Source organism: Mustela lutreola, chromosome 7 (assembly GCF_030435805.1).
Source record: "Mustela lutreola isolate mMusLut2 chromosome 7, mMusLut2.pri, whole genome shotgun sequence".
NCBI classification, from domain to species: Eukaryota; Metazoa; Chordata; class Mammalia; order Carnivora; family Mustelidae; genus Mustela; species Mustela lutreola.
Window position 1 is genome coordinate 139,677,379 of NC_081296.1, and position 27,900 is coordinate 139,705,278.

Genomic DNA, 27,900 nt, shown 5'->3' on the forward strand with positions numbered 1-27,900 from the left:
TACCCTCTTCCAGGAGGAACCTTTCATGAAAGATACGGTATTTCTGGGACCTTTGCACAAATCAACCACTCCAGAGGAGGGGTCCCTCAGAAATCCCACAAATCACAAACACATTCAGGTGTCCTTCCAGAAGAGAAAACCCACACTGCTACATATCTGAGGAAAAAGACTCTTGGAAAGGAGGGGCTAAGCAAAGAGACGAGAGAACCTACAACTTTACGCCCCACCCTTCCTGTGCACTTGTTTTCGGTTGTGCCTGCAGTTCTCAACTGCCTACCGTGAGCCAGTTTTTACCTACGCGGTTATGATCCGCACACTACTGCTCAAGTTAGTTTGTGATATTCCGGGACAGAAAACAGACATTCTAAACTGCAAGGAGAACCACCCACCAGATCACATGACAGGCTGGAGAGAAAGCAGGAACAGGAAGAAAAGCTGGTCTTTCAGTTCCGCCGCAAGGACACACTAAGCTTCTCACAAATGCTTCGGGTCTGATGCCACGGCTACGGGCTGTCGGTGGCAAACGGCTGTGCCCGCAGAGCTTCACTTAGAGGAGCCGTGTGCCCGCAGGCCGGTGCTCTGCTTCTGTCCCCAGCTGCGCCGTGCCGGGCCTCTGCCCCACAGCTCCGATCAAAGGTTTACTGAAAGGAAACGTAAGGCAGAAGGGAAAGCGCCGGACACCCATTGTGAGGTTCTCGAGGAATAACTTGGTTCTCCTTAACATCTGCCCGCGGGCCGTTAGCTCACTTTGTCCCACCGGCTGAGAGGCCCCTTGTTTCTGTTCGCAGCAGCTGCTTCTCCTCCTGACCCTCCGTCCTCCCACGCGCAGCTCGCCGAGTAGAGCCACGGCCGTCTCCGAACTCTTACTTTGTACTGATACAACTGACTCTATAGACCGCCAGCTTTTGGCTGTTGGTCCAAATTCCAACGCACGGTCAGAGACCATGGATTGTAGTTAAAAAAGAAAAACCAGGACAGAAAGTGCTTCACCAGCCATTTTACTCTTCTTTAATTTCACTGTCTTTGGGCACACATTGTATTTGCTACTGAAGAAATTATGGCCGCGAGGCTGACAGCACTGATTCGTAACACATTCTTTGCATCACACAGAGTAAAATCCTAGAGTACCAGAGCTGTCTCATTTGCTGTGTGTCTAAGACAATGCTTATGGGGGAGTCAGGGAGAGACAGGAAGAATGGAAGCATCCAGGGGGGGCACGAGAACCGGTAAGTATGTCTAAAAACAAAGAATTTGGTGGAAAAGTCCAGAACACAACTAAGGCTGATAGGTAACCGTTTGGATATAATTCCATTCTTTCCAGAAATGACTGAATTTGGAACCTGAGGTTAAGACTTTTAGGAAAAAGCAACCTCGTATTAGTTCAGACTGTCCCTGGGAAGAAATGGTAACCGTTGATGGTACTGAGTTTCAGTGCTTGAAAATGAGACTTTTCAAAATCAACCTACACACCTGACTTGACTCAAGGTGAAAAAAAAAAGTCTTATTTAAAAATGGTAAGTCTGCAGCAAAAAGGTCTGAAAGTGGAAGTTGGAGTCCCGTTTCAAAAACCTTTTCGTTTTGCTGCTGGTGCCCGCTCTCCTTACAGGACCTCCCGCAAAGGTTCAGAATTCAAGACAGGTTCGTTAGGTTGATCTTCAACATGTAGTTTAAGATGAAGAGTCCTGTTTGGTTTACACCATGCCGTTTAATTTCTTGGTAATGGTAGTCCTGAGAGTCTGCAGTGTTGGTAAAATCTACCTGTGACCAAGGGTTACCCTGCTGGGGGGAGCACAGCAACTTCGTGGTCCGTCCCTTTTCCTCAGCCTTGTCCCTCAAACCTGGTAGTTTCTGCACCGAGGGACTCAGTCCATCACAATGATGTATGTTCGAACCATTTTCTGGAGACACCTCCTTCCAGCGCCCAATGGTACAGGTGGTTAGGAAGACTTGGAAGGAAGCTGCAAAGAGTCCAGCTGGGAATCTTGCCTTTGCTAGATGTGGACACAGGAAAATCATCTTTTCCTCCCCAGATTTTATTATAGTCAAAGGAGAAAAATCCATGGGATTCTAACTGCAAATATGCTAAATATAAAATTGATGGAATGCTAATTGGTCCATAAAGGGCTGTACCAGATAATCTGTGGCGAAGTAGAAAACAAGCCCGAAAGTGATAGAGATCGGAAGAGCTGGCAACGCTTTCTTGAAAATGGCGAGGAGTAATAATGTAAGGCACAAACCCTGTGGAGAGGAGGGGAAAAGACACAAACTGAGACAAAATTTGGAAGTATATCATGCAAGAACAACCGAATCGCAAGTCCTAGTCTTAATTCAGTTCACTGAATACTATCCTTTGAGGTTAAATTTTAGGACAATTTTTTAATCTAAATTTTGAAACATTTATTTTCCTTTGCAGCACAGAGTTCATGAGGCACACACTGTTAAATTTTACCCCTTAATCCTAGGTAAGAAATAGAATCCAAAAATAAGTAAAACTATTTTAAGTTAAATAATACTGAAATTTCTATCTAAAATATTGAATCGGCTACTGCGAGTTCAGTGTGGCTGGCTAAAATCCCAGAGGTGAAAAGCATCCTCTGTGTTGTACGGGGGCCAAGAGGTGCTCACGGAACAAACCAGTCAAGGTTTATGAAGCATACACAGGCTTCTCTCGCTATCTGAAAGTAGCGCTTTCCTATGAACTTTTTGTAAGCCAAAATGGCATAAAGTGAAGTGTATCCCCATTTTCTCATAAGCCACTTCACTTTTAGGAAAGACCTTCAGTACGGGAACATTTTATTTTTGTATATGCAAAAATCCTCTCCGATTTCTTTTGGTTAGCAAAAATAGCTAAGCGAACTTTCAGAAAGTGGAGGAAGATCCGTAAACACAGAGCAGTCAAGTCATATATATGGTCCATGTTTTTACCCTAGCTATTGAGACAATGTCTGAAAACTGAGCATCATTTCGGCTTTATCCAGAATAAATCACACATGCAGAAAACTAACCTCCAAAGAAAAATAAAACACGTAAAAATTTGAATTGCTTTTGTTATCGTGACAAACCACAGACGAAATCATAAATGTGGAAGTCAAGGCTCTCCTCTAACTTCACTCATGTATACCGAAGACATCCCATTAGCAAAAATACCAGTAAGAGACGTCTGATGGCTTGATGGTTTTGAAAGCTGCAGGGTTCATGTTGTGACACTCAAAGCAAGACCTACATGGCATCATGCACTGTGTTAGCTCTTCTTGCCTCAAACTTGCTGCCCAAGGAGCACCGTCTGCTGCAGGTTGCAGCACTGGAGGCAAAATCACCACAGACTCAGGGCCTAAATAAGGACCCAAGTACCCCTTTCAGACTGACTGGCACGCCTAACTTCTACACGTCTACGCTGCCAGGCTTAAAGTAGCAGTTCCTAACCAGAGGTGCCTATCAGAACTCTCCGGGGCACTTAAAAACAACAACAATGACACACAATTATAACTTTAAATATCTCAGGGCAGGGGTCCTCTTGATCTAAGGGTTGGGAGTTCAAACCCCACACTGGGTGGAGAGTACTTAAATAAATAAAACTTTAAAAAAAAAACAAAACCTCTCAGGGGAGGGATGAAGCATTCTAAAAGCACACATGTGATTTTAATGGATGGCCAGGTGGCAACACATTCAAGTAAGTTTCTTTTCTTTTTCTTTTTTTTTTTAAAAGCTCTCCAGGTGACTGGCACACTCAGCCCAGCCAGGATGAAAATGAACCACCTTAAAGGGACAACATAAGCAGAGTTTTGAGATGAGCTAGGACAGGTTTTTATTAATGTGTACTTACAATTAATATGGCTACAAAACAGGCTATGGTTGTGTTCCAGTCTCCACTGGCTGTTGCAGAAGCTTTACCAACCAGAACACTGTAGAAAATGAAATCTCCTAATCCAAGTTTTACTCCCCCTAAAAAAGAAGAATTATGAAGTTTGTTACTCTTTGCTATCAATTCAAAAATGTAGGGGCCCCTGGGTGGCTCAGGGTTAAGTGTCTGCCTTTGGCTCAGGTCATGATCTCAGGGTCCTGGGATCCAGCCTCGTGTTGGGCTCTCTGCTCAGCAGGGAGCCTGCTTCCCCCCCTCTCTCTGCTTGCCTCTTTGCTTACTTGTGAACGGTCAAATAAATAAAATCTTAAAAAAAAAAAAAAAATCTAACTGCCCCCCCCCAAAGTCACTGCTGAATGAGAAAGCAGTAGATGATACATAAAATTCGGCTTTAGCTAGCTTTTCTTTTTTGGCTCCTCCATTATGAGTTTCAGATTCTAGATAACTAACTCTGGGGTCTTCAACAGTAGATGCTGTTGTTATATATAAAAAGAACAATAACTGTCCTCTACAGAATGGTTCGTTTACACACAGCATTTGCTCTCATAAATCCTCACGAGAACCCCTATGAGATAGGTATAATGTATTTCATAAAATAAACCCACTGTAACTGTACAGTTCAATCATTATAAAAACTTACAGAGCTGTCCGACCGCCACCGCAACCCACATTTCCACCGCCCCAGGCCTCACTCAACCCCTGATCTATTCTCGCTATATGACTCTTCCAGACGTCTCATGGAAATGGGACTCATAACAGCATGTCGTCTTTGTGACTCACTTCTTGCAATGAACGTATTTTTGAGGTTTATCCATGATATTACATGTGTCTGTACTGTTTCTTTTTACTGACGAATAGTTTTCCATTGTATGGAAATACTGTATTTTGCCAGTTGACAGACATCTGGCTTGTTTGCAGTTTGGGGTTATTACGAATAATGGTGCTATGAACATTATGCTGTGACCAAGGGTACACATCTCCGTGTGGACAGTTTTCACTTCCATTGGGTAAATTCCTACAAGTGGAATTGCTAGGTTATACGGTAAGCTTATCTTGAGTTTTATAAAAACCTGCCAAATAGTTTTCCATACTGGCTCTACCAGTCTACATGGCCAGCAGCAATTCGAGAGCATTCTAGTTCCTTCACATCCCTCACAAGCGCTTGGTTCTGCTAGTCTGTTTGATTATAGGTTTTTTTTTTTTTTAAGATTTTAGTTATTTATTTGAGAGAGCGGGGGCGGAGAGCGCACACGCAGGGGAAGAGGCAGAAGCAGGCTCCCCACTGGGGAGCCTGACGTGGGGTACCCCAGGATCATGACTTCAGCTAAAGGCAGACACTTAACCAACTGAGCCACCCAAGGGTCCCATGATTATAGGCATTCTGATTAATGATGTTGAGTAACTTCTCATGGGCTTATTAGCTCTTATATTTCTCTGCTGGTGAAATATTTAGCCAAACCATTTCCCTGTTAATTTTATTAGGGTTATCTTTTTTAAAAATTTTATTTAAATGTGAACCAGAAATGTTTATTGCAGAAATTTAATCAAAGTTCTCATCTGGTGGCCCCTGTTAAGGTTGGACTGGGCTCCTCTGTCCAGGGCTGGGCATATCTGAATTTTTTTTTTTCTTTTTTTTTTTTTAAAGATTTATTTATTTGACAGAGAGAAATCACAAGTAGACAGAGAGGCAGCCAGAGAGAGAGAGAGAGAGGGAAGCAGGCTCCCTGCTGAGCAGAGAGCCCGATGCGGGACTCGATCCCAGGACCCTGAGATCATGACCTGAGCCGAAGGCAGCGGCTTAATCCACTGAGCCACTCAGGTGCCCCCTGAACTTTTTTTTTTTTTAAGATTTTATTTATTTGAGAGTGAGAGAGAGAGAGAGAAAGCATGAGTGGGGATTGAGGGACAGGGAAGGAAGAGGGAGAAGCAGACTCGCTGCTGAGCAGGGAGCCCAACAAGGGGCCAATCCCAAGACCCGGGGATCATGACCTGAGCCGAAGCCAGACGCTTAACCCATGGAGCCACCCAGGTGCCCCCGAGCATTTTTTGTAGATCCTCAACACAAGTTCTTCAACAGGACTTGAAATATGACTTGTAAATATTTTCTTAGTTTGTGTCTTCTCTTTCCTAATAGTATCTTTTCTAAAACAAGTTTTTTAATTGTGGTAAAATACACAATTCAACGGCATTAAATAAACTCACACTAGTGTGCTACCATCCTTATCCTCCATTCACAGAACTCCCTGTATCTTGCAAAAACGAATGCTCTACACCCATTAAACACAAATGCCTCCTCCTCTCCCTCCAGCCTCTGGCAACCATCATTCTGTTTTCTGTTTCTGAGTTTGGCTGCTCTTAGTACCTCATGGAATCATACAGTATTTGTTTTTGTGACTGGCTTATTTCACTTAGCATAATGTCAAGTTGTTATAGCATCTGTTAGAATTTCCTTCCTTGGGGCACCTGGGTGGCTCAGTCAGGTCAGTGTCTGCCTTAGGCTCAGGTCATGATCATCGGGGTTCTGGGACTGAGCCCCACGGTAGACTCCCTGCTCTGTAGGCCGTCTGCGTCTCCCTCCGCTGCCTGCCACTGCTCTCTCTCTCAAAAACAAAAAAAAAGAATGTCCTTCCTTGTCATGGCTGAACAACATTCCATGTGTATGTACACATATTTTATTTATACATTCATCCATTAGCGGACACTTGGGCTGTTTCTACCTCATTGCCACTGTGGATAATGTGAAGAAGTTGGGTGTACAAACATCTCTTCTTCTTATTTATTTAAAAATTTTTTTAAAAGATTTTATTTATTTATTTGACAGAGATCACAAGTAGGCAGAGAGGCAGGAAGAGGAGAGGAGAAGCAGACTCCTCGCTGAGCAGAGAGCCCGATGCAGGGCTCAATCCCAGGACGCTGGGATCATGACCTGAGCTGAAGGCAGAGGCTTTAACCCACTGAGACACCTAGGCGCACCCCCCCCCCCCCCTTTTTAAACAACTCTTCTCTTAATAGCATCTTTTGAAGTGCAAAAGTTTTTAATTTTGGTGAAGTCCAGTCTACCAATTTTTTCTTCCATGTACTAGTGTTGTATTGAAGAACTCTGCCCAGCCCAAAGTCATAATGTTTTTCTTCTGTTTTCCTCTAGAAGTTTTAGTTTTACCACTTACATTTCAGTTTATGATCCATTTTGAGTTCATTTTCGATTGTGTGCCTGATGGATGGAGAGGGTGAGGCAGGGGTTTCCATTCATTCTTTTGCATGAGGACAGCTAATTGTCCCCGCACAATTTGTGGAAAAGATTATATTCTTTTCCTGTTGAATTATTTCAGCACCTTTGTAAAAGCTACTGACCATAAATGTAAGGGTTTTGTAATTCTGTTCCACTGATTCATATGCCTGCCCTTGTGCCTGAATTGATTACTATCCCCTTAGAGTAAGTTTTGATGTCAAATAGTGTTAAGTCCACCAATAAAATAAATTTTTATTTATTTGAGAGAGCTAAGAAAGAGAGCACAACTAGGCAGAGCAGTAGGCAGAGGAAGTGGGAGAAGCTCTCTGCTGAGTGGGGAGCCCGGTGTAGGGCTCGATCCCCTGGGATCATGACCTGAGTCAAAGGCAGCCGCTTAACTGACTGGGCCACCCAGGCGTCCCTTCTCTTTCAAAATGGTCTTGGATATTCAAAATTCCTTATATTTCCATCAACTTACAGACACTGACAAGCTGATCCTAAAACTTGCAAGAAATGCAAAGGCCTTAGGTTTTCTGTTATCAAACATTTTTTCCCTTCAAATTCTTTTCAAAGTAATAAGGAAAGGCTAAACAATGGATTCAAAAGATATGTTTTAACTTTGGGGCCCATTACTAATCCATAAAGCTTTACAACTGCCTTTTACCTTTCCGTTAAGTAACTATTCCCAACTGATGTTTGAGCCTGGTCTTAGAAGGTTAGAGAAGCACTCCCAGGAGACAGGTGGAGGGCCCTGAGAGGTATGGTCCATTCCACATGTGGGGGAGAAAGAAGCAGAGTGCTGGTTATTAAGATATTACTGAGAAATCAGTGTTCTTCTTGAGTTGTGGGAGCCAGGGTGAGCGCCTCCTTAGTGGAAAAGATAAACATGTGACCCATGAAATCCGAAGCTGTGAACCACCCTGTAACTTGCTAACATTCCCAGACTGATGAATACACTCTCCAGTTTCATGTGTACAGAACAGGCCAGCTCTACTACTGAAGTACTTGAATGATCTGGAGCAAGTTGATTCAATTTCTCTAATCCTCAAATCCCTCAGCCCTAAGATGGGGATTACAAACAGACCATTTCATAGAGCTGTTATCAAGAGTTAAAAAATAATACAGAAGGGGCGCCTGGGTGGCTCAGTGGGTTAAAGCCTCTGCCTTCTGCTTGGGTGATGAACCCAGGGTCCTGGGGTCGAGCCCCACGTCGGGCTCTCTGCTCAGCAGGGAGCCTGCTTCCCTTCCTTTTTCTCTGCCTGCTTGTGATCTCTGTCAAATAAATAAATAAAATCTTAAAAAAAAAAAAGTTGTTTATAAAAGACAGATACGTGTTGGTGAGGATGTGGAAAAATTGGAGCATTCACACACTGCTGGTGGGAATGTAAAGCAGGATGGCTGCTTTGGAAAACAGTCTGGCAGTTCCTCAAAAGGTTAAACAGAATTACCATATGACCTAGCAATTCCACTCCTGGGTATACACCCAAGAGAAATAAAAACATGTCCACACAAAAGCCTGTACATGAATATGGACAGCAACATTAGGCATAACAGCCCAAAATGAAAACAGCCTCGATGTCTGTTAATTGATGAATGTGTAATAAATGTGAGATATATGTGAAATGTAATATTACTTGGCTATAAAAAGAAATGGAAGTACTGACACATACTACAACAGAGATGAACTTTGAAAACATTACCCTAAGGGAAAGAGACCAGTACAAAGGACCATATATTGTAGGATTCCATCTATATGAAATGTCCAGGATAGGCAACTCTATTAAGAGAGTACATTTGTAGGGGCGCCTGGGTGGCTCAGTCGTTAAGCCTCTGCCTTCAGCTCAGGTCATGATCCCAGGGTCCTGGGACTGAGCCCCGCATCTGGGTTCCCTGATCGGCGGGAAGCCTGCCTCCCTTCCTCCTCTCCCCCTCCTCCTGCTTGGGTTCCTTCTCTGTCAAATAAATAAATAAATGTTTAAAAAAAAAAGTATATTTGTTGGTGTTGGTGGGACATGGGGGCTAAGGAGTTCAGGGTTTCTTTCTGAGGTGATGAAAATGTTCTAAAATTCACTTGTGGGGCGGCTGCACAACTCTGAATATAATAAAAATCACTGCATTATGTGTTTTAAATGGGGGGGTGGGAGGGACTAGAGAGCTGGACAGCTAAGGAGTGTGGGTTCTTTTTGGGGTAATGAGATAGATCCGGTATTAATTGTGGAGACGGCTGAACAATTCGGTGAATATACTAAAGTTATCAAAAAGTAAACAAAAATGGAGCGCCTGGGTGGCTCAGTCAGTTGAGCGTCTGCCTTCAGCTCAGGTCATGATCTCGGGGTCCTGGGATAGAGCCCCACATGAGGCTTTCTGCACGGCAGGAAGCCTGCTTCTCTCTCTTCCTCTGCTGCTCCCCCTGCTTATGTACTCTCTCTGTCAAATAAATGGGTAAAATCTTAAAAAAAAAAAAAAAAAAAGGTACATGAAAATAATGTATTAAATTAAAGCTTTTAAAATCACAGCCTCGGGATGCCTGGGTGGCTCAGTGGGTTAGGCTGCTGCCTTCGGCTCGGGTCAGGATCCCAGGGTCCTGGGATCGAGTCTCGCATCGGGCTCCTTGCTTGGCAAAGGAGACTGCTTCTCTTTCCGCCTCTGCTTGCCTCTCTGCCTGCTTGTGTGTTCTCTCTCTCTTTCTGACATATAAATAAATAAATAAATAAATAAAATCTTAAAAAAAAAGGTAAAAATAAAATCACAGCCCCACTTTTTCATTCAAAGGCTTATGTTTAGGGGTGCCTCGCTGGCTCAGTTGGAAGAGTGCCCAACTCTTGATCTTGGGGTCAAGAGTTCAAGTTCCACACTGGACGTAGAGATTACTTAAATAAATATTTAAAAATTTAAAATTAGGCTTACATTTACGGAACATAATGAAAATAAATTAAAAAAATAGGCTTCCATTTAACAGCAATGTTATGGCAAATACTATAGTTTATACTTCACAGAATTCATTTTAATGGAGAGAAAGATATACATTATCTATTAGCAAAATTAGAGTAAGGAAACAAGTAACCATCAGTTTTTTTCTTTAGGCATTTACTGAAATGTCAAGTTTTATTCACCTACAAGCCCAAGAAATTGAAGCAGAATAAAAATCTAAGAAATAGCATACTGCTCAGGAATTTTTCTTTAAATAGGTCCTTTTGATTTATTCAATCAAAATGTGCCATAACCAAATAACTAAAACCACAGCAAAGGAAACTGCTTAAGTTAGTCAAAATGAATGAGCAGTATTCTACCAGCAAGTGTTAATGCTAGGACTGGTTGCTAGTATTTTACTGCTATTTGCTAATAGTAGTCTAGGCCTTCTATTGTGTTGTTTTGTTTTTATTAACTCTGAAAAATAATTTCAAGTAATACGGTGTTCCTTGAATATTAAAAGGAGCATCTGTTGGTCTACCAAACATAAGACATAGTAAAGACAATAAATGATGATGACTATTTACTTTAATTGTAAGATTTCTCTAAACAACCTCTAGCTGTGTAATATTTGCCTAGCTTAAATGTAACATAAAAAATACTACCTATTAACTTTTAAATAAATGTAAACATCTTAAAAACTGCCTGAAGGGTACCTGACCCAGCTGGTGGAGCGTGCGACTCTTGATCTCTGGACTGTGAGTTCTCGAGTCCCACGCTGGGTGTAGAGATTACTTAAAATCTTAAAAAAAGTGGGGCTTTGAGGGGCTCCTAGGTGGCTTAGTCGGTGAAGCATCTGACTCATAGTTTCAGCTCAGGTCACAGTCTTAGGGTTGTAAGATCGAGCCCCACGTGAGGCTGTGTGTGCCGCAGGGAGTCTGCCTGAGATTCTCTCTCACCCTCTTTCTCTCCCTTTCCCTCTGTTCCTCCTCCCTCTCTCAAGCGCTCTCTAAAATAAATGAGTAAATCTTACGAAAAATAAAACAAAACAAAATACTAAATACTGCCCGATGCTGCACCTGGGTGGCTCAGTCAGTTAAGTGTCCAACTTGGTTTTGGCTCAGGTCATGAACGCTGGGTGCTGGAATGCAGCAGCTCCTTGAGCTCTACATTCAGCACGAAGTCTGCCTGAAGATTCCCTCTCGCGCCCTCTGCTGCTCACTCACTCATGCTCTCTTACTTTTTCTAAATAAATAAATAAAATCTTAAAAAGAGAGTTCCTGAAAGGTGTTATTTCAGGAAATAATACATTTACTACTACTAAAATCTCTTCTTCCGGGGCACCTGGGTGGCTCAATGGGTTGAAGCCTCTGCCTTCGGCTCAGGTCATGATTCCAGGGTCCTGGGATCAAGTCCCGCATCGGGCTCTCTGCTTAGCGGGGAGCCTGCTTCCCTTCCACCTCCCTGCCTGCCTCTCTGCCTACTTGTGATCTCTGTCTGTCAAATGAATAAATAAAATCTTTAAAAAAACAAAACACACACACACACACACACACACACACAGAGACATAAAAGACAAAGAGCACACGAGGAAATGATCAGGAGTGAGCACTCAAGTAGCAAGGACAATCATGAAACAGTCAGGCTGCTGCTATGGTCAACAGCTATATATTCTTTCCTTCCTTTGGCTGCAGGCACCCTTGAGAAATGAGAGGAAGGGAAGAGACAACCTGACTACAGCAGTAACTTTGCAGGCAGAGAATACACCAGCAAAGACAAGATCAAGCCTGGCTGTAAGCCAAGGCAACCGTGTCTAGTCTCCCTGGAGTATGAAAGTCACAGGGTGTAACATCTGGAAAATTCAGCCAAGCACCAAAGTCAAGGATACGCCCAGGTTTTGACCAAGTTAAAAGAGTAAGGCTGAGCTGTAAGAAGTGTTCTGCTTAAGCTGAAGGATAATGTCCAGATCATAATAATCAATGATCAGTAAATAAAGAAGCTAAGAAATCTAGGTGTTTCTTTCTCTAAAATTACTTAATATTTTTACTATAATGTTTTAATCCAGAGCTTCACTTTTGTAAGAAGAAAAAAAAAACCCACCAAGAATAATTTAGTTGGCAACTGTATTAATCTGTTAATAAATCACATCTTGGGGCACCTGGGTGGCTCAGTGGGTTAAAGCCTGCCTTTGGCTCAGGTCATGATCTCAAGGTCCCAGGATCAAGCCCTGCATCAGTGGGGGGTGGAGGGGGTGTCTCTGCTCAGCAGGGAGCCTGCTTCCTCTCTCTTTGCCTGCCTCTCTGCCTACCTGTGAACTCTGTCTCTCAAATAAATGAACAAAATCTTTAAAAAAAAAAAAAAATCACATCTTTAAGACTAACTGAAGAGATGACTGAGCCCGAACCAAAGGGACTCTTGATCATGTTCCCAAGAAGCCCCAAGTGCTAAAGGAAATCCAAGTGCCAACATATCTTAGACATTGAACAAATGTTTGCATTTCTCCCCATAACCTAAATCCCTTTTCTTTAAAATTCATAAAATACAGTGCTTGCTAGCAAAGGGAATATGTAAAAGGCTGAAACACTCAAGTCCACAGTCTCTGCACAGGAAAAGGAAATGTACTAATGAAATTTTTGTACACAAATATTGCAGTCATGAAGCCTTACTGCAATAATAATTCTGAAAAAAATCTACCTTATAAAACAAGTGCCTAATGTTCAGGCTATAAACGGCCATTTCCAAAAATCTAAGGAGCAGAATTTGGCCCATTGACAAACTGAACTATAAGAAAAGCAGTAATTATGAGCATGTCGCACTAAAAGCTTCAATCTGTTATTCAGAAGTAGACCATAACACTCTCTATTCATTTTATTTTTGAGGAGTTTGATAACGTAGCACGTAAAAGAACCCACGACTATTCAACATAGAGAAATGCACGTACTTTCTTCTGGGTCCTCACTGGTGAGGATGTTGCTGGAAAGTTCCTGCACAGCAGCTCGTGTCTCAGTTGTAGAATGATGAGGCCCTAGGCGACTGTCCCTCTGGGCTTCCCACTCTTCACTGAAGCCACCATCGTCGCTCTCTGTCACAGGGTCTTGGGACTCACTTTCAGTGCCTTCAAGAGAAAGTGGAAATTACAGCTAACATTTTAGAAAAATTTCTTAATATCTTTAATAAAACTACATGGGAACAATAACTACCCACCTGTCATGTAACTAGCTTAGTTGGCTCTTAAACCACAAATCATAAGCTGTAAAAGTGCCTGGAAGTTGCTTGACCAATAACCATTTCCCTTGTTTCCTGAGGGCAGAGTCCTGATTGGGTTTCTGCCTCTCATGCACATGACTCTGGGGGTAAATCATGATGAAGCCAAGCCAAGCCAAGCATGGTAATCTCATTCCTCTTTCCAATAAAATCTCTAAAGGTAGGTGTGGTACTAGCCAATGTGTGGGGAGGCAAAGACTGCTCTGAATTTGGGGGATATTTTTCTCACTCTTTGAGAGAATCAAGGAAGAAACAAAACCGCCCCTTTCTAAGCCTGGATGATGTCTCATCTGGATATGATGTCTGGAACAACAGTTGTCATCTTCTGATCATGAGAAGCAGTGGGCTGAGGACCAAACCTGTATCTAAGAATGGCAGAGCAGGAAGATGGAAGGACCCTGGGCCCTTGATGACATCACTGGATCATAAAACCGACCAGCCCTACAAAGGCCTACACCTCAGGACTGCTGGTCACACGGGAGAACCTAACTCTTCTTTGTTTAAAGCAAATGACTTGGGTTTTCTGATCTTGGCAGCTGAAAGCCCAACCATGGCTTTAGTGACTAAGAACAAAGCAGACCATTATGGGGGAGGTGGGGCAGGAGAGGGGGGAGAATTTTTTTATGGACCAGCCATTGTGTCATAATGACTATCAGACTCAAAATTCTAAGCAGAACATCAAAGTCCTGAGAAACACCCATACATCAAAGATAATTAAAATACAGAAGTGAAGTTGATAAACTTTTTTTCCTCCTTTATTATTATTATTTAATAAAGTAAAACATGTTCATAGAGGTGGATCTACCATGAAGACCGCAAGCCTCAGGCCTCTCACTTACATGGAATACTTCAGAGAGGCCACAGCAACTCTGTATTCATAACTTGCATTCTTTTTCTTAACCAAGTCCTCACAAATCCTGAATCATCCATGGTTTGGAGTTTACAAAATCATATGCTTACATAAGATTTATAAATAAAAACAGCAGTCCCTGCTCTGCCCCATCCCTCCTCACTCCTACCTTTCAAGCCACCCCTTTCGGAGCCCTGTGTTTTTCTGTTCCAATCTAACTTCTAGTTCTCCTAACACAGTCATTTTTAGCCAGTAAGTAGCACCTCCCCTTCCAGGGGGTGTTTGGAAATATCTAGGATGGAGGGCTTTCTGCCTACCGTAATACTGCGAAACCAAAATTAACATTTAGAGTGAGAGGCCAGAAAAGCTAATAACCTGCAAAGAGCGAAGCCCCACACAATGAAGAACTGCCCACCCAAAATACCACAGCACTCCCACTGAGGAACTCTGTAAGTTCACCTAGCTCCTTCTAACGTCAAGGCTCTTCCCCATTGTTTCCTCTTCTGGAAAGTTCTTCTACTTGTCAGTTGGTTGTCACCTATCATCACTTCCTCAGGGAAGCCTTCCTGACTTTCCAGAGTAAATGAAATTCCTCTACCATAAACTTTCATAGCAACCATACTTCTCCTTTGTAGTGCGTATCACAACTGTATGAATTGTTTATAAAATTATTTGTTGAACATTTGTGTCTGTCCAAATAGGTCATGAGCTCTGAAGGGACTGGATATCTTGTTCAGTGCTGTATTCTCAGTGCCTAGTTAAAATATGAGGCACAGAGTTAGGCACCCAATCAATATTTGTCATGGGGCACCTGGGTGGCTCAGATGGTTAAGCATCTGCCTTTGGCTCAGGTCATGATCTCCAGGGTTGAGGGATCAAGCCCCATGTTGGGCTCCCTGCTCAGCGGGGAGTCAGGTTCTCCCTCTCCCTCTCCTCCTGCACATGTTCTCTCTCTGTCTCAAATGAATAAATAAAAATCTTTTTTTTTTTTTTTAAAGATTATTTATTTATTTATTTGAGAGAGAGACAGTGAGAGAGATCATGAGCGAGGAGAAGGTCAGAGAGAGAAGCAGACTCCCCGTGGAGCTGGGAGCCCGATGTGGGACTTGATCCCCGGACTCCAGGATCATTGACCTGAGCCGAAGGCAGTCGTCCAACCAACTGAGCCACCCAGGCGTCCCTAAATAAAAATCTTTAAAAAAATTTTTGTCTAAAAAATAAAATGTTTTTCACTTACACTCACATATATACTCATAGACAACTCATATTTTAATTGTCTTCCCGCTTAACACAGATCAACACAATAGCCAGACTTGTAGCAATCATTTCCAATATATTTCCTTCTTCTCCATCAGGTCTCCTATTGGTTCTGCTGCAAGATTCCCAGTTGAAAATGCGCTCTTGCTGTTACTCAAATTCTAACTCAGCAGATCTCATGGGTTTTAAACCTTTACTTTTCTTTTCCCATTAAGGCCCTTTTTTCTTCTCTCGCCACTGCTCTGCCTATTTCCCAGCTTGTTTTTCTTATAAAGTTACTTTTCTTCTTGACTATTTTTAGTGTGCCACTATTCCAATTCTTCCTAACAACTCCTAACTTACACCTGCCCGGACATCTCTGTATCCACAGGGGCCTTTCCATCTCCCAGCCTGATCCTCCGGCATCATCTACCCTCCTCCAGAACGTCATGTCCACCGGGAATATTTTATCTTCTTGGGATAAACATGATCGCATCTTAAGTCAAATCATATTTAAGTTACCCTGCCCATATCAGGTAAGAGGCTCTCATTTTTACATGTTTGGAGAGCAAGATTACTGTTTCTTTTTTTTTTTTTTTTAAACCAGAAAGTGGCCTTTTTTTTTTTTTTTAAAGATTTTATTTATTTATTTGACAGAGAGAAATTACAAGTACACTGAGAGGCAGGCAGAGAGAGAGAGAAGGAAGCAGGCTCCCTGCTGAGCAGAGAGCCCGATGCGGGACTCGATCCCAGGACCCTGAGATCATGACCTGAGCTGAAGGCAGCGGCTTAACCCACTGAGCCACCCAGGCGCCCTACTGTTTCTTTTTTAAATCACAGCCTCAACTTGAACCTTTCCATAATGGTATTAATGGCATTTAATGGCAGAAATTCTTTACCTAGGGTCCCTTGGCTGTATGGTTGGGTTTAGAGCACCTGAACTTCTTAAATATTTATCTGTATTTCCTGGGTATTACCACAGCTTCCAGGAGATTCTCAAGAGTCCATGACCAAAGACAGAGGTTAAAAATCATTGCTTCACAGCTGTTAGCCAATATAACAGGACAATGACCCGGAAAAACCAGGCAGGAAATTACCAAATAAAAGACACCTACTTTGTGCATTATAATTGGAGTTTTTGGATACCTTCCTTTGGGCTTCTGGATCTCCCTCTGCCATATTCACCAACCACACCATTGTTGCTGTTGAGAAAGACAAAAGTCCAGTTAAGAACTTGAAACCCAGAAAGTACATGAATAGAGAACAGGCCATTATCTTTCTACAGAAATCACCAATCTTCTTAATGTTATCTTAAGAATCCTTAACAAGCAGAAGCAAATGCATTATTAAAAACCACACAAGATTTTCCCTGATTTTGGCAGATTAAAAAAAAAAAAATTCTAAAACTGAGCATTCACTCTAGCTTTCAAACTACAGTTGCTACTGTAAAAACCATAATTTCATTGTTTCCAGTCCCTGAAAAGTAATCAGAGAAAAACTGTTCAGGCCAGCAAGATCTATTAAAAAACAGCTGGAGGGCCGAACATTCTAAAATAATGTGATGAAAATTACTTATTGGAACTAAATCAGAGAACAAACTGGGACTCACAAAAGCATCACACAGCCATTATGATTCTAAGGATGCCTGACCTCTGGGATTTTCCATAATGCTAAACTGTGATATACAAGGAATAAAAAAAAGTTAAAAGCAGTAAACATAAAGGGGATTGTCAACTGGCTTATTCTATGTCCCTTTCACAAAAATACATACATATCCATATAGATGTAAGTATATACACACACCCCTCTCACATTTTAAAGGACAACATGAAAACATTAAAATAGTACTTCTAATATATTACAAGTGGAATGAAAAATGGAATAGCCCCTATACAGCCCCTATTGAAGGGAATTTGGTAACATCTAACAAAACTACGTATGCCATTACTCAGTCGTAAGAATGAAATTGGGGCACCTGGGTGGTTCAGTCGGTTAAGCGTTCAACTCTTGATTTAGGCTCAGGGCCTGACTTTGGGATTGTGGGATCCAGCCCCACAGGGGCTCTGCACTCAGAGTCAGCTTGTCCCTCCCTGCGCCGCTGCCCCCCCACCCCGCTGCTCATTCTCTAGCTCTAAAATAAATAACATCTTTTAAAAAAACACAATGAGATCTTGCCATTTTTATACTATCATGCTAAAACAAATAAATAAGACAAACAACACAGAAGCAAACTCAGAAATACAGGGAACAAATGTCTGGTGGTTGCCAGAGGGGAGGGGGGATGGTCAAACTAGGTGAAGGGGATTAAGAGCTACAAACTTCCAGTTTTTTGTTTTGATTTTTAAAAGATTTTATTTATTTATTTGACAGAGAGAGAGAGGGAACAAGCAGGGAGAACAGCAGAGGCAGAGGGAGAAGCAGGCTCCCCACCGAGCAGGCAGCCCAATATGGGGCTCGATCCCAGGACCCTGGCACCATGACCGGAGCCAAAGGCAGATGCTTAATCAACTGAGCCACGCAAGGGCCTCAAACTTCCATTTATAAAATAAATCATGGATATAAAATATAGCAAGGGAATATAGTCAATAATAATATAATAGTTTCGTAAGGTAACAGGTTACCATGGTGCACATTTCATAATGTATATAAATATCGAATCACTATGCTGTACATCTGAAACTACTATAATACTGTATGTCAACTACACTTCAATTAAAAATAAAAAACTACCTGTGCCTTAGCTCTTTGACCCAGGAATTCCACTTTTGGGAATTTATCCTGAAAATACTCCAATGATAATATAAAAATACATATAAACATGTACATACAGGGCTGTGGCAGGAACCAAATGCCAGCAAAAACCTGAGTCCAATCTGTTGTCATTGGTACCCCCAAAGGACTGCATTTTTTTAAAAAACAAATAGTCAAGAATATTGATTTAAAAGTTTTTAATATTTGTGTTTATTTCCATGTCAGGAGAAAAGTACTGATTACTAATACTGCTGCTTTAAAAAAATAAATAGGGAGGCCTGGGTGGCTCAGTAAGTTAAGCGCCTGCCTTTGGCTCGGGTCATGATCCTAGGGTCCTAGGATGGAGCCCCACATCTGGCTCTGTGCTCAGCAGGGAGCCTGCTTCTCCCTCTGCCTGCCATTCCCCCTGCTTGTACAGGGTTTAAAACAGGGTTAATAACATATATGCAAAATTCACTTAAAATTGGGAGCTTAAGAGGCGCCTGGGTGGGTCAGTGGGTTAAAGCCTCTGCCTTCGGCTCTGGTCGTGGTCTCAGGATCCTGGGATCAAGCCCCACATCGGGCTCTTTGCTCAGCAGGGAGCCTGCTTTCCCCTCTCTCTCTACCTGCCTCTCTGTCTACTTGTAATCTCTGTCAGTCAAATGAATAAATGAAATCTTAAAAAATAAATAAAAATAAAATAAAAAATTAAAATCCCTCCATTTTGACACCCACCATTAGGTTTTTAAATAACACAAAGTACAGGGACGCCTGGGTGGTTCAGTCAGTTAAAAGTCTGCCTTCTGCTCAGGGCATGATCTCAGGTCCTGGGATCAAGCCCTGCATTGGGCTCCTTTCAGCAGGGAGCCCGCTTCTCCCTCTGCTTCCCCACTTGTGCTCTAATTAAAAAAACTTTTAAAAATAAACATAAATAAATAAAAATTTAAAAAACACACAAAGTACAATTAAAAACTCTACAAGTAGAAAAAGGTATAAAGAAAAATGTAAAAGTTACTTCCATCTCTAAATCCCACTTCCCAGAGGTAAACACTATTAACCTTTTGTCAGTTATTTATTTATTTAAAGATTTTATTTATTTATTTGACAGACAGAGATCACAAGTAGACAGAGAGGCCGAGGTGCCCCTTGTCAGTTTTTTAAATGTATCACTGGGATTGTATATGCACAGACACCAAACAACTCCCTTCCTCCCATACAATATTGCATTATTGCTTTAAATCTCGCTTTCTTCTTCTTTTTAAAAAGATTTTGTTTATATATTTGAAAGAGTGACAGCACACACCCAGGGGTGGGGGGCAGAGCAGGGACAGAGGGAAAGGGAGAAACATACTCCCTTCTCAGCGGGGAAACCGATGCAGGGCTTGATCCCAGGACCCTGAGATCATGACCTGAGCCAAAGGCAGATGCTTAACCAACTGAACCACCTAGGCACCCCTAAATCTGCTGTTTTTAGTATATAATCTTTAACATTAAAAATACAATTGGACAGGGGCCCCTGGGTGACTCAGTGGGTTAAAGCCTCTGCCTTTGGCTCAGGTCATGATCCCAGAGTCCTGGGATAGAGCCCCAAATCGGGCTCTCTGCTCAGCAGGGAGCCTGCTTCCCTTCCTCTCTCTGCCTGCCTAATGATCTCTGTCAAATAAATAAATAAAAATTAAAAACAAAAAACAAAAAACCCAAGAAACAACTGGACATATACAGGGCTACCTCATTCTTTCTAATGGCTGCACAACTGTCTACTGTATGAATGTACCGTAATTATTTGTAAGTATTCCCACTGATGGATACTTAAGTTACTTCCACTGAGTATTTACTATCAACATTTTGTGGAACATTCTGTATGCACAAATATAAAATATGTAGTCAATTTTAATTTCCAGGAATAACACATAAGAAGCTCACACCCAAATGCTGATTAAGAGGAAAATGTTGATGTTCAAAACTTCACCTTTTTTCTGCCAAAAAACACAGGAAGCACATGATAATAAATTTATATTGGAAAAAGAGCAAAACAAGATCCTTGCATTCCAGACAATGAGTTTTCTAACATTTGACCAGACTTCTCCACAGACAAGCACAGCCCTTGCCTCTCCACTTCCCCCCAATGATCTCACACTGAGTCCACAAGAAAACAAGGTCAACTACCTCGTGCTCCGAACTTTCCCTCTCTCTTTCATTAAGTCTCACTACCTTCTGCTGTGGTCTTCCTCTTCCCTCCTTCCAAGTCTTTCCTGTTCTCTTTTAATTCCTCTTCCTGAACTCTCAAGGCAAATTTTTTGGAAAGATTTTTATTTATTGAGCACCTGGGTGGCTTAGTCGTTAAGCGTCTGCCTTTGGCTCAGGTCATGATCCCAGAGGCCTGGGATCGGCCCCTCATCGGGCTCCCAGCTCTGCGGGAAGCCTGCTTCTCCCCCTCTCTCTCCCCCTGCCTGATCTCCCCTCTCGATGTCTCTTTCCCTCTGTCCAATAAATAAAAAGAATCTTTAAAAAAAAAGATTTTTATTTATTTGACACAGAGCCCACGCGTGCGAGAGAGTGTGAGCGCACAAGTACAGGGAATGGAAGGCAGGCACAGGAACCCCATGTGGGGCTTGATCCCAGGACCCTGGGATCATGACCTGAGCTGAAAGCAGCCGCTTAACTGACTGAGCCACCCAGGCACCCCAGAGAGCAATGTCTACTTGCTTTGTTGTTAACCTTAGTCCATGAACTATTCCTTCTTGCTGGTCTCATCAAAGGCTTTCTCCACTGGCTCCTTCCCCTCAGCCTTAGAGACACAGTTACATCTTCTGTCTCCTGGAAACACCTTTCCTCAGGCCTGCTCTCCCCTCAGGTCACCACTGCCCTGTGTGTGTGACAATCATCTCGGTAGTAGGGGATGTTTACTGAACCTCCCCTCCTTCACCACTCATTCTCTGGCTATACCATAACTTCCACTGCCAGCAACAGCAAAACACAGACACACTGCCTTCCCTTTGCAGCACTGCTTCTAGCCCTACCACTCTACTGAAATTGTTCTCTTAAATGTCACCGAAGACATCCAAGGCACTAAATTCTCTATGGTTTACTTAGTCCTCATCTTTGGCTTCTTCTAGAGCATTTGATGTTCTTCTTGAAACTCTATTTTTCCAATAACCCAACAGGAGATTAGGCAAAAAAAAAAAAAGCCTACAAAGATACATCAAACTAGTAACAGGGTAACTGCTTGGTAAGGTATTAAGATTAGAGATGACAGTTACAGTGAAATTCAGCTTTCTTTACAATATTTAATTTTCTTCCAGCATAACAAATTAATGCATTACTTATGCAATCATAAATTTTGAAAATATAGAAAAGATTATACCCAGTAACAAAACAAGAAATATATGTAGCTTTTTTAAAAAAAAATGAAAAAAGTCCAAATACCCATTAATAATTATTAGTTAATAAGCCAAAATTAAAATAAAACAAGAGGGGTATTTTTGCCTCTTAGTTTCACACACACATAATACTGAAGGTATAAGGAAAGTGGTACCTTACACTATTAAAGGAAAAGCCTTTTTAGGAGGCAATTTGGATCCATCAAAATTTACATACATGCTTTGACTTAGCGATTTCATTTTTAAAAACGTATCATGCCAAAAACTTCACGAAGACGGATGATCTCTGCAAGCACTGTTCGTGACAGAAGAAGACCAACAAGGACACCCTTTCCTGAGTACCTAGAGAATACTGTGTAGCCTCTTCCCGTGCTGACATGGAAAACATGTCCTGATACTGTTAAGTGAAAAATCCTAGCTACCCCAATTTTCTTTTCTTCCCTTTGCTGTTGTTGTCTGTTCATTTTCTCCCTCTTTAAGCACAGGAGCTAAGTTCCCTCCTTGACATCTTCGCATCCACTTCTGCTGCACCGCTCATCCACTCCCGAAGCTTCGACGGCCTCTGCTACGCTGTCAATTCTGTACCTCTGGTCAACCTTTCCCCAGGCACTAGAACTTCACTTCTAAATGCACGCTGGGCATTTCTACCTGGTTCACACGTCCCACCAACTAAGGAAGATATGGGCCACAGACAAAACGAAACGTTCCTGAACCAAGAACAACACCCCTCTTCATCACTTTTCCTTCAGGCCTGAAACTTCTCTCGTCAGTTGCTAAGAACTACTGATTCTACCTGTACAACCTCTCATCAATCAGTCCTCTTCCTGGATCTGCCATTAACAATACCACAGTTCAGACCCTCATTATTTCCCTCCTAGATTACTACAGTATGTGCTTAGTTATTAGACATTACTTTGGTTCTCACCACCCATAAATCAGTCTGCATAATGCTGCAAGCCTGTGGAGCCACAGCTCTGATCACGTAACTCTTATGCTCAAGAACCTCTGATTCCCCAGCGATCAGCGAATAGCATACAGATATCTACACCAGCCCCTCAAAGCTATCCCTGATCTTGCCCTAATCTGCCTTTCCAAATCCATCCTCCTAGAACTCTCCCCCATTTTTACTCCATGTTCTAGTCAATCTAAACACTTGAAACTTGATAAAGACTCCCTACACTTCTGTCTCAAAGCCATTCTTTGCAACAAGCCCACTTATGGAATCAACTCCTCCATCTGTGTTTGCTGAAATCCCTTTTTTTTTTTTTTTTAAGATTTTATTTATTTGACAGAGAGAGAGATCACAAGTAAGCAGACAGGCAGGCAGAGAGAGAGGGGCAAGCAGACTCCCTGGTGAGTAGAGAGCCCGATACAGGGCTCGATCCCAGGACCCTGAGACAATGACCTGAGCCAAAGGCAGAGGCTTGAACCCACTGAGCCACTCAGGCGCCCCAAATTCCACCATCCTTAAAAGGTTTAATACAAATGCTATCTCATCCACTAAGCCTTCTTTGTTTCCCCAGCCAGGTTTTCCTTCTTCTCAACTCTCTTTACACTTCAATTGTGCCTCCTCTGAATCTGGAAACAATGCTGGGTGTTGCTTATTTATACATTTGCCTTATCTCACCTCTAAACTATAAGCAAAGGAGTTCTGGGTAAGGCAGAGCATCTTAAACATCTTTATGTCCCCCACAGTGCTCTGTGGCAGGTCAATGCCCAAATGCATATGTACTGAATGATTAGGAAGAACAGCATCCCAAAATAACCAAAAGAGGCACATTGTGAAGGAACAGTACAATTTTTTTGGTAAGCTAGGGCAAGATTCCTCTGTAGTAAATGGCTCAATAACTCTTGACTAATTAGATTTTATTTTATTTATTCTTTAAGATTTTATTTATTTGTCAAAAAGAGACAGAGAGAGAGAGATGGCATAAGCAGGGGGAGCGGCAGGCAGAGGGAGAAGCAGGCTTCCTGCTGAGCAAGGAGCCTGATGTGGGACTCGATCCCCAGACTCTGGGATCATGACCTGAGCTGAAGGGAGATGCCCAACCGATTTAGCCACCCAGGCACCTAGTAACTAATAAGATTTTAGTTGAGAGAAATGGCTCCCCACTCTCTAAACATTTCTTCTATTTCTACATCTACTGAAAACTCTCTTGAACCAGCGTCAGGTGGAAGACAATAGTTTGCAAGGAAACAGGGATATGTAGACGTTCTTTTAATGTTATGCATTTAAGATGAAAGAAAGTATAATAATGACTATAATTACATCTGTTTGAGTTCCTATAAATTATAAGCTGAGTAGTAAGTTAACATCATTCCAAAATACTTACAGGAGTAAATAAGAGCCGGAAAGAGAGTTTCATTCCTCTCCTGAGCTGTTTCAACCAGCATACGAAGTGGGCCTTTTGGACACAAAACAGCCACTAAATCTAGAAAGAGAAAATTAAAAAAAAAAAAAAAAGAAGTCCGCAAAAATGCATTGGCCAAGTTTACAAATGGGTGTGTCAGGGAGGAATTAACCAAGGGAAAAGGGTTAATGTCTTCTTTACACAGGAAGATGCTGAACCATATGAAATAAACAGGAGGTACACTGGTGGGGGAAAAAACAACCTACACAAAACCACACAGAGGATCCGTGTAAATTTTGTTTTGGTTTTTGCCCATTTGGTTAGTTTACAGTGTATCATCACAGAGTTCCAGGAACAAGTCTTCTCTGAGTTTGAAAAAAAAGGGCAGATATAATGACAAGACAGAACTACTCTAGAGCAGCTGTCAACTTCCAATAAGCAAAAACAAAGAGAAGCTATTTCTGAACAAATCATATCTATGGGCCACAGATGGAAGCTTTACAACAAGAGGAATTTAATAGAGGGGATGACTGAATTTCTCAAAATATGAAGAGCAGAGTAACAGAGACTCATTCCCTCTCCTTTTTAAAAATAGTGTATGTACTACTTAGGGAAACCTGAATTAAAGGGCAGTAAGTTTAAATAAAACAAAATAAATCTTTGCATGAAATCCTTTTAGTATTTCTTTGTACCTCTGTCAAAAGCACTTCACAGTATCAGATCCTAAATGCATGTGGTACTGGAAAGTGGCTTATTTTACAAACACAGCAACTCAGAATAGGAGCAATCTGCCTAAACTATTCTTGATTCTACCACATTCTCTTTCCACCAACGGTGATTTTTCTTACATTTTCTGTGCCATAAAAATTCACAATATAGAAGTACAGAAAATCTCAAACATTTAAAAATATTAAAACAGGTGTAGATAAATTTGTGAAGGAAGACTTCACAGCTAACGCTGCCATCCCCATCATTCAGATGCATTTAAGTTAAAAAAAACCCCTCATAACTGCAAGTGGTCACGTCTCCTTGAATATTACATCGACTACCACTAATATAATAAAACACACACACACACACAGAGAAATCTCTGATCTCACTGCTTCCACTTTGATTTGTTTGGGATGAGAAAGGAGAGATTTGCCATGCTCTGAAATAAGGAGGAGCTTTTCAACCTGTTTGAAGCTGCATGTCCTGTAACTATCTTGGCTTTATGACATGCTGCCCCTAACAGAAGTGCTAAATGATAAACGACCTTATTTTTAGAGCAATTAAAGTGAATTTTGTTTCAAAAATTTTAGAACCTGTGGGACAAATTTAAAAATCTTCAGATGTTGTAAAAAGGGACTTGAGAATCACTCCTCTAAATCATGGACACAAAAGTCTCTTACTTTAAAGGAACTCAAAGGTCTGGAGAAATGATCATTTGTATCACGTATGGAAGAAGTGCTGATGGGAGAAATACTGTAATGCAGTACAAAGAATGCTGGACCTGGGATTCAGATTCTAGATCCAATGCTGTAAGCTTGGGCAAACACCTGATCTCTCTAAATCTCAAGTCTGTTAGCAGTAACACAGGAAGTACTGCCTTGACTACTTTACAGGATTATATATGTTATTTTTAAAAATAACAGCTAACATTTACTGATACTGTTCTAAGTGTATTATAGGTATTTTTTCTCATTTAATCTTCACTTAAATGTTGATCACTGTGCTAGTCACACAGCCAAAACATGAAAGGAGAGGAGCCTGGATTGAGCCAGACATGGCTGCCTCCAGAACAGGCACTGTTTTTGTTTTTGAACATACAAAAATAGAACCAGACTCTTTATGTCTGATGTCTGACTGATGATAGATAGATGTCATGTTTCATTTAATTAAATTTTAACTTGCTTGAGTATGTCACAATGGTGCTCTGTGAGGTCTGTAGCCCAAGGCTGGTGGGAACGGTGAAAGTCCCACTGAAATTCTTGGTCAGGAGCCCAGCATTGTATACTTCTACAGGTGAGATGGGCACTATTAACAATGTCTGGAAGTCCACAATGGAGAAAGTGAGGCTTGTACTGTGGCTTTAATATACACAGAGACATTTGTAACCTTGATATATATTTTGAGCATCTGTGAAGCCAGAGGTTCTCATAGCCATTTTCCTCAAAGAGGAAAACCTTGGGTAAATAATTGCTGTTGCTGTCATTGGTGGAACCAGATGACTAAACCATGGCAATGGCTCCAGAGTCTATAAAAATGCACAGATGGAGCCAACTGTAGGCTAGGATAAGATGACCCGCTGAAGTTCATCTAATTTTGCTGAGCCCTGGACCCTACTCTCTGATCAAGGATGTCTGGATTAGGCAATGAAAAGGAGGAGCCCTTCAGGAAGTAAGCTTCATCACATGTAATTCTGATGTTGTGCATGAGGGGTACAAACTCCCACTGCTGTTCACTTGATCCTGAAGGGCTCCCCAAGTAGCCACAGGTCCAAGAAAGGGGTGAGCTCCTCTAGCACTTTGTCAACTAGTAAGGGACTGAGGACAGAAGAGGCCACCTTTCTTTTAGGTGTGATACTCCAGAAGGGCCAGACTTAGCTCTATCTTGTAGCAGGGAGGCCCTGGTAGCTGGCCTGGGCTTATAGAATGCTGCCTCCATGACCCAAAGAACGACGTGGAACTTCACAGGTTCAGGACCTGTGAGAACCTATTTCTAGGAGAGCTCAGTATGCACTCTGCAACCGCTTCTCTAACTGTGTACAGCATGGGACTGAGGAGGGCAGTTTCTCCCACCAGAATCCACGGGCAACTTCTGACCATCACAAGCGGTCTAGGGATTGAAGGTGTGAGAGGAGGCTGCTAGAGCTTCTACAGTGAGTGATTCTCTGGAGGGGACACTGACGGAAGTGACTGTTCGCTTACATCTGGACAGATTCTAGAGCCATTTATTGAAGGGGGCCCCAATTCAAGACGGGCCAATTTGTAACAGTATACATAGGCTTAAGTGAAATTTGTAAATGAGGAATATGCTGCCTCCAGATCCCAAAAAGGCCTAAAAGATACTGGGCTTGTTTTAACATTGTGGGTATAGGGAGGCTCTGTTGCTATTTCCTCACAGCGTCAGAGATACAGAAGCCCTCAGCTTACCAAGTAATTCTCAGGAATTCAACTGGGGTGGCAAAGCCTTGAACAATGTACAGGTATATGCCCACCCCCTTTTTTTTTTAGCTCCTGTGTGAATATTTGTATGTCTTCAATGAATATGTGAAATGAATCTCTTCAGAGGTAAATATCATCGATGTGATGTTCCATCTGTGCTCCTGGAAAAAGTTGGATGTGGTTAAGATCTAGCCAACAAAAACTGTATGCAGTGGTAGGGCTGCGGAAGAATTCCACCAGCAGCCACAGGTAGAGAGACAGCGCGTCCCAGGTAGAGAGACAGCGTGTCCCTCTGAAGGGGAAGGCGAACTGTAGCTGTTGAAAAAGGCACTGAACGGAAGAACCTATTAGTAATGTTCTGACTGCAAAGTATTTATCAGTTGCTGACCGGCTGGGCGCCAGAGTTGGCCAAGCAAAGCAGCGCAGTGACAGACGAGGGCTCTGAAAACCATCAAATGCCCAATCACCTAAGGTCTCTAGGAACAGAGTACATGGCTATAGTTCTAGGACTGACTGCTCAAATACAAGAACAGAACCAATTTAATTCTATTTCCATGGACTTTTTCTTCATCAAATAAGTGGGCATGGTGAGGATTCTACTCCAGGGCATCTGACATTTTAGTAAGCATTTGAATAGGGATAAAATTGTAATCTGGAGAACACATACTGACCTCTGACCACTGAAAGTGGATCCCTTTCTGGCTTTCATGCTGGGTGACAGCCACAGAGCTCACACCTGGCTTTTGTCCTTCATGTCAAGGATATTCTGGGACTGTTTGGAACCCATGTGACACTGGTTGTTAATGAATTTAAATCTCACACGGCCCAAATAAGTTTTATTTTTCAAAGATAATTCTACCCAAGTTGCCTTATAAAAAGTGGAAGTCCTAATTTTGATTTAAAAACTAACTGAGCATTTTAAGTGTGTGAAGTACTCTGCTAGTG

General features: G+C 42.0%; 1 protein-coding gene across 5 annotated transcripts in view; it reads right to left on the reverse strand.

The window, feature by feature from the left end:
* Positions 1–982: 982 nt before the first annotated feature.
* Positions 983–27,900, reverse strand: part of PSEN1 (presenilin 1) — a 72,672-nt gene continuing 45,754 nt past the window's right edge. For all 5 annotated transcript variants that reach the window (XM_059182900.1, XM_059182896.1, XM_059182899.1 and 2 more), the window contains 5 exons: positions 23,792–23,890; positions 16,464–16,550; positions 12,940–13,113; positions 3,824–3,942; positions 983–2,238 (listed from right to left, as the gene is read on the reverse strand). In XM_059182900.1, coding sequence (XP_059038883.1) covers positions 2,083–2,238; positions 3,824–3,942; positions 12,940–13,113; positions 16,464–16,550; positions 23,792–23,890 — 635 coding nt within the window. In that variant the 3' untranslated portion in view covers positions 983–2,082. The remainder of the gene's footprint in view (positions 2,239–3,823; positions 3,943–12,939; positions 13,114–16,463; positions 16,551–23,791; positions 23,891–27,900) is intronic.